The sequence below is a fragment of the Corvus brachyrhynchos genome, unplaced genomic scaffold (assembly GCF_000691975.1).
Source record: "Corvus brachyrhynchos isolate BGI_N302 unplaced genomic scaffold, ASM69197v1 scaffold99, whole genome shotgun sequence".
Taxonomy (NCBI): domain Eukaryota; kingdom Metazoa; phylum Chordata; class Aves; order Passeriformes; family Corvidae; genus Corvus; species Corvus brachyrhynchos.
In genome coordinates this window covers 1824139-1836456 of record NW_008239778.1, presented here as the reverse complement: position 1 = coordinate 1836456, position 12318 = coordinate 1824139, and the positions used below count along the sequence as shown (strand labels likewise).

Below are 12318 nucleotides of genomic sequence, written 5' to 3'. Positions count from 1 at the left end.
CCTGTGTAAAGAGTTAAGGGATATGAACAGAGCTCCCAGTCTTGCACTCAAGCCCAGCAGATGAGCAGTTACACAGCCCCCACCTTGTGTTGGATGCTAGCACTGCCTGAGGGCTGGGCAGCTCTGTCTGCAGTTTAAGATCCCAGCTCACAGGAGAACATTAATTCACAGCTGAAAGGTGAAATTCAAGTTGAAAATCCTGAGGAGATTTTATGAAATGGCTTTTCCTTACGAAATATATCATTTTCATATAGGCTGTATTTTAATCAAGGACTAAAGGTAAAGCAAGTACCACGTGTACAACTTTTATAACTCCAATGTTTTCTCTTTCTAGCTCAATGATGACTATAAAGTAATGTTTCTTTTGCAAAATCTTCGTCTGCTCAATGGCAAGGACATAACCAAACTGGCCAACCATGTGAGGCGTGTCAACAGCCGTAAGCTCACCAGCAAGGTAAGATGTGGGATATTTCCTTAACCTCCAAACACCTGAGAAATAACTAAATCCTGTGCTCAGTGGAGTGGCAGAGCTGCAGACAAGCTTCAAGTGGTTTGCAATACCTGTGGTATGGTCTGAGCCCAGCCTGCAGAATGAGCCACTCAGGAAATGTCTTACTGCTGCTTTCTCTGGTCACTGCTGGCATCTGCTCTACCTGTTCTGTGCAGCCAATTTGCCTTTGGTTTAGGTGACAGGAGCTGGGCCAGCCAGGTCTGTTGTCTGATCCTGTAGTTTTTCAGGTTACTCTGAGCATCATTCAGAAATGGGAGAAACCTGGTGCTGCCAGAACAGCTGCAAACACCTCCCCATCTAATTTAAGTTACTGTCCAGGCCCCAGGAATGGGGAGCACAAAACCAAGCTCAGGATAATCTTGCTTTTTCCAGCATACACCAGGAGCAAGGATTTGTTCTTTCTTCTTCAGCTGTGAATGTTTAGAACTCTATTTTCACTTATCTGTCTACACAGTTTAGCTCCTGACAGATTGTCCCCACAAGGCATTGTTGTGATCTTAAGCAAAATTATTGTTCAGTTATGAAAAAGGTTTGGTTGGCTGATTGCTTTTGTGTATTACTTCTCTTACCATTTGTATTCTAGTTACTTGATCTTCTTAATTCCTTCTGTGTAGCAGGGGGGAGAAATCAAATACTGAAGACTGGGATGTCTTGTTGTGCTGAGTGTTGTATGTGTAATATTTGTGTATCTCAAGGGGTCTCTCTGAGAGCTGCTCAGCCTCTTACCCAGACAACTGATCATGGTTGGCTGTTTAATGAGACACCAAACTCTTCCCCCTGTGCTGTTCTTTTCGTGGTGTTTGGGCCCTGATGCCTTTCCCTGATGTTATTGGTACTTGCCTGCCCAGTTCTTAGTCCTGTGCCTCAATGTAAAAACGTCTGTTGGGTCCAAATGCTGATGGATGTGTTACTGCCCACCAGAAACTCCGATGGGAAACTGTGCTGACAGGTGAGCATCCACGTGGTTGTGCCTGTAGTTCAGCAGCCTTTTGGAGCCCAGGTATCTCTAAATGGGTCCATGCTGACAATGCCTGCTGAGCCACACTCACTCCAGCCTGGTTCAGAGGAACTGACTTTCTTGTTAGCTGAAGTGGTCATTTGAACGTGAATAATTAAATTAAAGTGGTGCCATCACGTAGGGTGCAGCACTCAAGGTTGGCCACTTCTCAAATGCTTTCACAAGTTCCCTTGTGCTTTTCTGTTGCATAAACTCAGTCTTTCTGCCTAGGTTACTGCTCACTGGGAAAAATTCTTCCGTGACCAACTCCCTGAGAAATACACAGCTGAGCAGGTGAAGTCCATCAAGAAGAAGTTCCTGAAGTCAGTACAGACCAATGTGGTGTATGGACCCAGCTCACTCAGCGAGTTCACCCGCTGGCGGGTAGGTCACATCCCACTCACCCTCCTGCTCTTCAGGCAAGGACCCTGCTCCTGGTTCTGCATGGATTGGATTAAAACACTCCATGGATTTGGGTGCTCTTGCAGACAAGTGGTATCACTTTTTCTTCACTGCTTTGTTAAGCAGTTACAGAAGCACCAAGTTGAAATGGTTATCATTAAACATCGGTTTTTAATTCATAAGCAATAATGATACTTGTACTAATTAACCAGACTGCAGTATCCTTAATATTTAATTTTTTGAAAATTAGTTTAATGGCAACCTTTACTCTTGATGGAAGAGAAAAGATAATGACAGAAGTGTAGTTGCTCCCAGTGGGGAAAGACACCATTTAGTTTGTAACATTTGTTTTATTTGTATGTTCATACACACAGTTGAGGCTTCCATCTCTCCTTTGTCTTGTTTTATTGCTGTGCTGTTGTTTCCACAGCTGTGTGCTCTGGATGCCCATGACAAAGAGAAGTTCTTGGGTCGTGTAATGTCAGCTGGGGACTCCTCCACCACTTGTGAAATTCACACAGAATAGAGGGAGCAGTATTAAAAACCCAGCAAAGCAGCTCTTTGTGCCATGACACATCAGAGCTTGACATGCTGTGGCTTTTTTGTCCTCTTTTTTTTTCTTTCTTTTTTAACATATCCACATATTTACTTCTCAGGTGAAAATGATTGCAGAAGAGTTTCTGGCATACTCACTAGGTCTGGAGTTAAACTCCGATACTGAAACAGAGGAAAAGATGGATGAGAATGAGGAAGAAAGCACAGAAAGCCCCAGGGAAGCTGCAGAGGATGTGGCTCAGGTAGGTGATTTTTCCAGTTACATTAGCAATGTTCTTTCTGTTTCCTGAGAATTCAATAGCTCTTGTCAGTTCACATTTATGACCCTTTGCTAACCACAGGGGTAGTCTCAGGCTCCAGCCTGTATCCAACAGCTCAGGCTCCTTCTTTACAGCCAGATTGAAGCTTTCCCAGAAATGCGAAGGTTGAGCTGCTCTGTGAGAGGAGAGAGCTTCCATTCTCATAGGAGACCTGAAACATTCCATGAGTGCAGTCCTGCTCACTCCACCTCTCCTCTAGGAAGGGATGTTTTAATTAGAGAACTGGGCTGATGCCTGGCCAGACTCTGCTGGTGTTTGCCTGCTTGGAAATGGCTGCAGACTGAACCCCTGTGGTCCACGGGCCAGATTTGTTTTTCCACATTTTATGTAGATTGCAAATAACTGAGACGAGGGAAGGGAGCTGAAAATGAGGCTGGCTGTGTGGTTTTCATTAGCTTCTGCCTCTAGGAACCCTGCAGCTCTGGGCTAGCTGATTCCTGGAACCCAGTCTGTAACCGTGGGAGGGTACTTGCATGTGAATAATTAATATCTCTGGCTTACAAATTATCTGCACTTCTCGGGGAAGCTAAAAACCTTCTGCAGAACCTGACAACATGACAACATGCCTTATAGGTCACAGTAACACCCAGCAAGAGGAAAAGAAATCATTCAAAATCAAGCCCTGGAAACAAGAGGTCCAAGTCCCAGGCAAGCACCAAGGAGGAGGCTGCAGTTAATCCCAGAAAATCCAGTCATGTGGAGGATGACCCAGCTCCTGACAAACCGAGAACGTCGAACCAACCAGCCAAGGAGGCAACCCCTGAGCAGGGAGCTGAAGGGACACAGAAGAATGGAGAGCAGTTTCCCAAGGGGCAAAGCAACAGAAGATCCAGCCAGATGACAGGGGAACAGAAGAGCCAGGAGCAGGACAACGGCGTGGTTACCTTGACCCCAGTGAAGAATTCCAAGCGCAAGGTATGTCCATCAGCCCCCTTGGGACTGGCTTTGGGCCTCTTGGTTTAGTGGGAGGAGCTGCCTTCAGGTTTCTTCAGAGCTCTGCACAGAGCTTGGAGCTCATAGTTGGCCAAATATATTGTGAGTTTTGGTTTGCTTTTTTTGTCATTGTTTTAAATCTCTCAGAGGCATCAAGGGAGAGAAGGCACCCCCAGGAGACGCCAGTGAATCCCCTCTGGGGGATGGACGGACCAGCGCTCTGAGGTGGTGCACTGAAAGCCTGTGCTTAGAAATGGGACTGGCAAGCCTTGCTCTCAGCTCAAACCAGTGGCTGCATGGGGAAAGGTGTTTTCCCCTCAGCTCAGGCCAGTGGGGATCTAAAGGGTTTTTCACACTTCTCTGCAGTAGGAAATGGGGTTCTCTGCTGGGGTCTGCTGGGCACATCTTTGCTAAACAGTTCCCTGCTGCTTTAGGACTCTTGAGCATTGTGGCACCTCAGTCTCTCCTCTTCTCCGTAGCACAGAAGGGCTGAAAAATACTTGAGTTTAACTCAGATTGCTGTGTTCAGTAGAGAGTTCTGTCAAGGCAATCACAGGCAAACCGTGTCAGGGGAATGAATTTTCTAAATGTGGATGGTTTATTGTAGGAGGATGTCAGTGCAGAGCCATTGCATTTTCTTCAGTGTCACAGTAAAGGCAACAGCCGCGAGGATTTTAAAACGCAGCTCTGGTCCTGTGTCTTCGAGCCAGTGCTAGACTCTGGAGCCAGGAAAGGTGAGCTCTTAAAGAGGTTTGCAGGATTCCCAGAACCACCTGGCTCTGGAATCCCAGCGGACTCCATGCCTTAGACCCCTGCTCCTTCAAGCCGTAGTCTCCGTTGTCAGGAAGAGACTTGCTTACATATTTCTCCATTGATTTTGAAAACAGGAGACTGGGAGAGCACCAGGCAGTGATAAGCTGCAGTCTTCATGTGTTATCCCTGAACCTGGGAACTTCTCACCCATTATTTTCCTCTTTCAGATCCCATTGTGAGCTCCTCCAGAACTGTGGCAACCTGTGGAGGGGAATCTGTCTGTCTGATTGATTGTGAGACAGGGACGGTGCTGAAAAAGTATAAGGTGGCTACAGAGGTGGGTTGCAAGTGGGAAGGGTAAGCCTTGAATGGGAATATCTGTAGTAATTACAGTAGTAATTACATACACGCATAATATATATTACAAAGAGGTCTGAAAGTGTTAGTGTGGACAGATGTTAAGAAGATGAAGATAAGATAATAAATATATCATGCTCATCCTTTTCGCCTGGTTTGGGTTTATTTTTTTATTAGCTTAAGAGATCAGCTTGCCAGTCCTCACACAGGTGTGTCTGGCTGCTGAGCCTGCTTGACAGCACAGAGGAATAAACATCCTCTTTCTGTAGTTTGCATTCTTCTGAGAGCTGTTTTGAGTTTTGATGCTCCATCTTAAATAGTGGTGTCATTTCACCTGAGTAGCACTTGTGACAGTTGTCTTTTCTCTGAGGTGACAGCCACCACCCTGCTGGCTGTTCTCTGTCACCCCAGCCTTGTTTTCCTTCTGTCCCAGGAGTTCTTCAGCGTTGCATGGACAACCCTGACGATGGTAATCAGTGACAACCGCAAGAAAGCTCACAACATCTTGGCAGCTGCAGGGAGGAGAGGGATTGTCAAACTGATCCATGTGGCAGCCGACTTCTGCTACGGAGAGATAAAGGCTCACAAAAAGCCCATTGCTACTGTCTGCTTCAGCCCAACCCAGGAGACCCACCTGTTCAGTAAGTCAGCTTCAGAATCCCTAGTTTTAGTGCTGATGTGGAAAAGTCAGGGCTTCCTGAACAGGGGGAATTGTCACCAGGGCAAGCAGGGACACACGAACAAAAGGCATGGACATTAGGGAGAGAGCATTGTTATTCTCCTGTGGCAGCAATCTCCAGCAGGAACAGCTTGTTTCAGCCAGAGCCTGGCTCTTTAGCTGAGGTGCAGCAGCTCCTCTTTCTCCCTTGGTGGCTCTCAGGGTGGCTGTCACACACACATTAGCCACAAACAAGCCCAGGAGTGGATCTGTTCCACAGGGATGAGTAAGGAGAATGGCAGAGCAGGCAGCTGGGAGCCAGGCAGTGGCATGACTCTCCTCCAGCACAGCACCCTATTATGGGCTGTTGGGTTTCATTTTATCCAACCATGCACTTAATTGATTTTGATTTTTTTTTTTTTAATGTGAGTTCTATGCCTCGTCAGAGATTTCTATTCAGGTCCTGATGTCAAGGAGAGCTGTGCCACACACGGTAGGGCTCACAGAGGCTGTGGCTCGTGGACTGGTAATGAACCATCATGTTACAAATTGCAACTGCATTGTCAGGCTGTACAGTCAGTTGGTACAGAGCCATTCAGGCCACACCTGCACCCCATTGTTCCTCTTGCCTACAATTACCCACATCCTGGAGTGGTTAGAGTGCTACATGATCCATTAAAAGTGGAATGTTTTTTAGAATAGGCAGTACTTTTTAAGAAGAAGCTCAAGAGTGCCAAAAGCAGAAGCAGAGGAAAGGATAAAGAGGTTGGTAGAAGGGATAAGGAGGTTGGTAGCACAGCCATATAATGGTGTGGACAGCAAGGCTTGTTATATTTCATAGAAAAATTTAGAGTAATAAAGGGAGAATCTTTGCATTGTTTTTGGGGAGAGGACACCAACAAACTCTGAGTTTGAGGGCTGCCATCTGATGAGGGTCCAGGTTACTCAGAGTAATCTCTTAGAACTGTTTCTGCTTTCAGTGTATCAGCTTGGTGACATGTTTCTCACCCTTTGTCAGTGCCTAACTTTCCCAATGGGAGCTGTTGTGGACGTGAACACAGTAAGCCATGGATATGTGGAATTAAGTGGTATCTGCCTGAGAGTAGAGGTTGGAGCTCATATTTTAGATTCCACCAGAAGCCCTGACCAGAAACAAGCTTAGAGGGCCACTAACTAATGACCTTGTGAAGCCACAACTCAGTAATGGACACCAGGAAGCAAACTTTGTTTTATCTGCCCCTCTTAGAGCACAGGATAAGAACACAAAGTACTGACTGTGCATGTGTGACAGTGTCTGGGAAGTGCTGGGCCAGGAGCCTCGGGGACTGCTGCTGTGCTTTAATGAGCTCTCTGGTGCCACAGCCTTAGAGGGTGACTATGACTCAGGCAGAATTGCCAGCTAGCACGAGAAGAGCCAGATGAGCAGCGGTGTCACTACCTGCTTCTCTTCTGTGTTCCACAGCTGCATCCTATGACAAGCGAATTGCACTCTGGGATATTGGGATTCCAGACTGTGACTACAATTTCAAAGCAAGGTAAAGGTTCAAAAACCAGATGTGGCCAGTCCAGGAGCCTGTAACTATCACGTCACAGCACCACTTAACTGCTTGTTCTCTGCTTTTTTTTAGCCAGCTGCTGGTGCTGGAAACAGCCTCTATCCCCCTCCGGATTGCCCTGGTCCCCACCTGCCCAGAGCAGTACCTGCTGGCAGGCTGTGAAGATGGCTGCTTTGCCTGGAACATAAAACTGGATAAGGGACAAAAAAGCAGGTGAGAACCACAAGCTGGGGGCATGCATTTGCTTTCTGTAACAAGAAGAGATAGTCCTAACAAAGGCTTGATTTCTAACTGAGGAGGTCTGAGCAAAAGCAGCATGTCCTTCCAAACTTGAAACATCCTCCCCTTCCCAGAGTGGCCAGAAAAAATGGGAGCATGCTCAAGGACTGTTGAGAGCTTGCATGACAGCTGCAGTCTGCAGGTGCTGCAGGCTGCTTTGCAGGAGTGTAATCCAATACCCCAAAACTTAAGGGCGTGTCATCTCCAGGTAGTGTAACGGAGCGTAAATTTTTGGATCCATTTCCAGTCTCACAGTGAGGCCTTCCCTGCTCCTGGTACATGAGGTAACCCAGGAAACTGGCACTCTGTGGGAGCTCAGGAAAAATTACGAGGAAGAAGCAAGTAAAGTCATGCCCTGCTGATAAATACTAACCCTGATGCCTGCAAAAGAGATGGAGTGGAACAGCAAGCTCTTGAGCAAACAGGCTTCTGCTGTATTAATAAACCCAGGTGACAAAAGTGTAAGTTCAAGGGGGAATTCACCTGAGCTTGGCAAGAGACTCACTAATACACAAATTTCCTTCTGGGCTCTGCACCCGGGTGCCCTTTCAAGGGTGGCTGTTCAGGACTTGGCTCATTTCACCCTTCCCCCTGCTCTAGGCCTTTTGAAGCCATATTCCAGTTTCCTGATGATGAAAGCATGACAACATCTCACAGGGTTGATGGTTTGGCTTTTCTCAATGATGATGTCGTTGGTGAGTATAAACACAACAGCCCAATCCCAAAAACAGTGGGGCACCTCAGCGTGCACAGGGTGAAGCCAGCACAACGAGCAGAGGGGCTGAGCAGGGTGTGACAGCCTCTTCTTTAGCTTTGGGGAGGCTACACAGGATGGAGCTGTCTCCCAGAGTCACATGTCTTTCCCAAAATTGTGGCCTAGAGTGCAAACCTGTTCTTGGACAGGACTGGAAATCAGCTGGACACATCCCCGAGAGCACACTTGGCCAAGCAGTGCCAATGTGGAAGGGAGGACAGTCCCTTTCTGCTGGCAGCAACAGTATTTTTTTTCAGGGGAACTGGGGGTTTCCCATCATGGGCTAGCTCTTTCTGAACAGCTTATGCTTGTTCTGCAGCTCAGGAACATAAGCATAGCACTGAAAATCTCTCTGCAACCTCCAACTATCCTGAGATAAGGTAAAGCAGGTGGAAACAGTTGCTGCTGGATCAGATCCCATGTCTTTAAAAGCCATATTCTGGATGGACCACCTCTGTCTCGATGCATTTTGCTTCTCAGCAGCTGACACAGTCTCTCCCTTCCTTTCATCCCCAGTTTCCAAGAGCTCCAAACCAGGATGCATATACTTGTGGAGCTGGAGCAGGTCTTTTGATGCCAAGGAAAAAGGATGCCAACGGACAATGTCTGCAGTTATTCTGGCTGAGCTGGAGTGGTCCACGACAGACATGTCCTACCTGACACTCAGCACCTGCCCAGGTAGGCAGCACTCATTTCCTGGGTAATGCTTTGCCCAGGTGTCCGTGGCTCTCCTTTGATCCATGGGAGCAGCCTGGAGCTGGAAGCAGAGGCCTGGATCTCAGAGCCCATCAGGGAGCTCTGCCCTCCCCTCTGCAGTGCAGCTCCAACACTGCGCAGCCTCAGCCCAGCACCAGCTGGGTGGAAATAACACGTGTAATAAAGAATTACAGCTGCACCATCTGCCCTCCAAGGGGGGACAGCTGAGGGTCGAGGGGTCTTTCTTGCACAGGTTTTCAAAGCACAGAGCTCAGGGCTGGGCCCTGTGGAGGCACTGGGATGCTGAGTGCATCTGTGGGCAGGGATGTCACACACTGGGCAGCTGGAGACTGACAAGGAACAGACAAACCTGATCCGGTCAGCAATTCCCACAACCAGTCTAAAAAAGGTCAGGAGAAATCCCAAAGCATTTAGGGCTAGTTTTTCTACACTGAAGATAGCTGGTTTATCTTCAAATGAATTGAGTTCTTTCAGAGCAAGGTAGATAAATATTTTTGTGCCAGAAAGGGAATTTTGCTGAAATATGGCACCCTCCATTGGGATCCTGCAGCTCTCCTGAATCTCTGCTTTACAGCAGAACAGACTCCCAGCTCCACACGCGTTTTCCAGCTTTTTCTTCTGCTCTCACAGCAAAAGAGTACGTGTTCTGTGGGGATGAGAAGGGCAGTGTGTGGATGTACAACCTCTCCAGCTACACCACAGCCTGGGGCTCTGCCAAGGGAAAGCGCTCAGAGCGGAGGATCTCTCCCACACAGGTAGGTCTGAGGTTCTCTTTGGGGCCTCCCTTCCACGCCAGGGCAGCTGATCCCACTCCTGAGCGCGTTTATCCCAGAACATGCCTTGTGTTTCCACATCTGACACTCACAAGCAATTAAAAGCAATCTCCAGAGCGTGGCCAAGGCCGTTCACTGGGACAGGAATGAGGAGCTGCAAAGCAAATCTGTCACCCCCTGCAGCTCTTCCTAGAAGGGCCCTAAACAGTGGTTAAACTGGGGAGCACAGGTGTGCAGGCACCACATCCCCCAGGGAGGGGAGGGAAGCCAGAGTGAACATTCCCTGGCAGGAAAGGGCTCACTCCCCCTTTTTCTGCCCAGTATTTCCCTCTGGAGACAGTTCTCTTTGGGGCAATCACTGTTCCCTTGCCTGTCCCTCTGAAAGGACAATCACAAACACTCCCAAAGGCTCTCACCCACTGGTCTGGAGCTGCACTAGACAGAGGTATGAAGTGACCCAGTGTTCTGTTATTTCTTCACTGGAAGGGATTTCAGGTATTGGAAGGGGCTGCCCAGGGAGATGGTGGAGTCACCGTCCCTGGAGGTGGCACTCAGAGCTCTGGTCTGGGTGACAAGGTCTGGTCACAGGTTGGACTCAATGCTCTGGGAGGTCTTTTCCAACCTCAACAATTCTGTGATTCCACAGGCTTTGGAAGTGCATTGCCAAGCCACCAACCTGTTCCTCTGGGACTGAGGTGCAGCTGTTTTCACTCGTCCCTCCCTGCTCAAGCCCCTCTGCACTAAACCCTGGCCCTTTAGGAATATCACACAGCTCCACCAGCCCCTCAGAACAGGGCAGAGCCTCTTCCTCAGGTTCCCCAGGGACCCACCTCCCCCTCAGACACACCACCAACCCCTCTGTTCTCCCCACAGATCCTCAAGTGGCCGGAGCTGCGGGTGAACGGGGAGCAGCCTCCTGAAATCCTGGTGAACAACGTGGTAGCAGACCCTGCCTTCACCTACCTTGTTGTGCTGACAAGTGTGAACATAACAGCAATCTGGAAGAAGTCATAGTGCCCTGTGCCACAGTCTCATCCCCGTGCTTTGACCTAGTGCAGTATTAGTGACTGTTACCCATGTGCCCATGAACGTTTTCTAGACCAGCTTTATGTGCAAGACGAAATGAACAAGGTAAGAGTTTGTTAAAATTCATCGATTCATTGTAAACATCTGCTTTCTTTTACTGTAAGTTTTCACAATTTGTGCATTTGTTTTATAGAAATGACACTTAATAAAACAAAATACCAGTTCACTTGGCAGTGCCTGGAGTTTTTGGCAGGAAAAGCAGAGTTCATCTACAGCTGGAGTCATACCCACAACAACCTCCCCAACAGCCCAGACCAAATACTTGCCTTAAGGCTCCAATCAGAAAACAAATAATCACTTTAATGACTTATCCACCAACTCCAACATGACATTTATCCTCTTGGCAAAGTGCCTGTCTGCTATTAAAAAAACCAAACAAATGCAAAATATTGCTGCTGCTGTCAGAAATTAAACAGAAGTGGGACAAGGGGGAAAATATTTGCCATGAAGGGAGGTTTAAATATTTCATCCAACTACCAGACACATCATTCTGCCTCAGAAGTAACAGTCTGCTCCAAAGGGGGGGGTTTACTCAATTCCTTCTTGTTTGTCCTTAATAGCAACCTGTAAAACAAAAGCAAAACCACACATCTACGAGCTGTTACTGAGCCAGAGGTGGATGTTCAAACATTCCTGACTGTTCTGTGAAGCACAACAACCCACAGTGGAAACCTCTACACCACCAGAAAAATAATACTGAAATTAAAAACAGAATTTATTTACAAATGGGTGCCCTGGAGCCTTTTGCCAGCACATCAGAGGCAGGCTCTTAGTCACAGTCCCCCTGGTTTTGTCTGAATAGTATTAAGAAGATTAAATCTCAGAATTTAGGGGCTAAATAAATAAATAAACTGAGCATAAGGGATGAGAAGTGAAAATACTGGCCCAGTTATGGCAGGAGAAGTAAAAAAAAATAAAATAAATACACATTAGAGCAGCCAGGCTCTGCCATGCTTTGACAGCAGCTGAACAACACAAAGAGTGTGGCTTCAATTAATACATAAACCTAAAAACCAGCAGCTCTAATGGATGATCCCATCCCTTTGATTAATCATAACAAGCCCAAATCGTTTTAAGAACAAAATGAACTTACCCTGAACCTCTCTTCCAGGAGGGAGAGTTCACTGATCAGGTCCGTGATGGCATTGGTGAAAGCCTCCTGGGGGCTGTAGTCAGGGGTGGTTTGGACACGGATGATAATTTTATGTTCCAGAGGGTGTGGGACCTTATACCCTGCAAACAACACCTGCGGGTCTTTGAGCAACTGCCTGCAACGGGAATAAAAAAAAAAAAAAATTTAAAAAAAAAACGAAACAGCAGCGAAACGAGGGGAGGAAAAGCCCCAAACCTCCCCCCAAATTTGCTCCCCGCCTGAACTTACGACTTGATGATGTTCCCCAGCGTGTGGTCCTCCTTGTTGATGGTGAACAAGCAGGCGTTGGGCACCTTCGTGTCCTTGTTGATGGTGATCCTGAGGGGATGGATGGGATAAAGGGATGATGTTACCGATCCATGCGGGCGCGGGACTGGGGAGAAAGGCCCGGGCTCCCCCCTCCCCTCGCCCCCCGCAGTCTGATTAGGGTTTAATTAGTCGCCTCCGGGTGTCCCCTCACTTTTTCTCGCCCTCGAAGAGCAGGAAAGACTCGACGGCCGGGGGGGCGCGCACG

The 12318-nt window shown here is 47.8% G+C and overlaps 2 protein-coding genes across 4 annotated transcripts in view; one reads left to right on the top strand and one right to left on the bottom strand.

Annotated features, from left to right (window-relative positions):
- The window catches only part of LRWD1 (leucine rich repeats and WD repeat domain containing 1), a 15541-nt gene extending 4724 nt beyond the window's left edge, over positions 1-10817 (top strand). For 2 of the 3 annotated variants that reach the window (XM_008640375.2, XM_017743048.1), the window contains exons 4-16: positions 335-454; positions 1740-1892; positions 2567-2707; positions 3359-3700; positions 4326-4452; positions 4699-4808; positions 5262-5469; positions 6949-7021; positions 7115-7255; positions 7922-8016; positions 8592-8753; positions 9423-9547; positions 10439-10817. In XM_008640375.2, the coding sequence (XP_008638597.1) occupies positions 335-454; positions 1740-1892; positions 2567-2707; positions 3359-3700; positions 4326-4452; positions 4699-4808; positions 5262-5469; positions 6949-7021; positions 7115-7255; positions 7922-8016; positions 8592-8753; positions 9423-9547; positions 10439-10579 (1938 nt within the window). In that variant the 3' untranslated portion in view covers positions 10580-10817. Of the gene's footprint in view, positions 1-159; positions 179-334; positions 455-1739; positions 1893-2566; positions 2708-3358; positions 3701-4325; positions 4453-4698; positions 4809-5261; positions 5470-6948; positions 7022-7114; positions 7256-7921; positions 8017-8591; positions 8754-9422; positions 9548-10438 lie in introns of those variants that run through there. The other variant, XM_017743049.1, reaches the window with a different exon arrangement.
- POLR2J (RNA polymerase II subunit J) lies at positions 10722-12317 on the bottom strand (the record flags this gene model as incomplete). The annotated part of the gene is made up of 4 exons (XM_008640445.1): positions 10722-11215; positions 11745-11919; positions 12033-12122; positions 12265-12317. Coding segments are annotated over 4 exons (354 nt in total), but the record flags the coding sequence as incomplete, so codon positions are not given.
- Between the last annotated feature and the right edge of the window lies 1 nt (position 12318).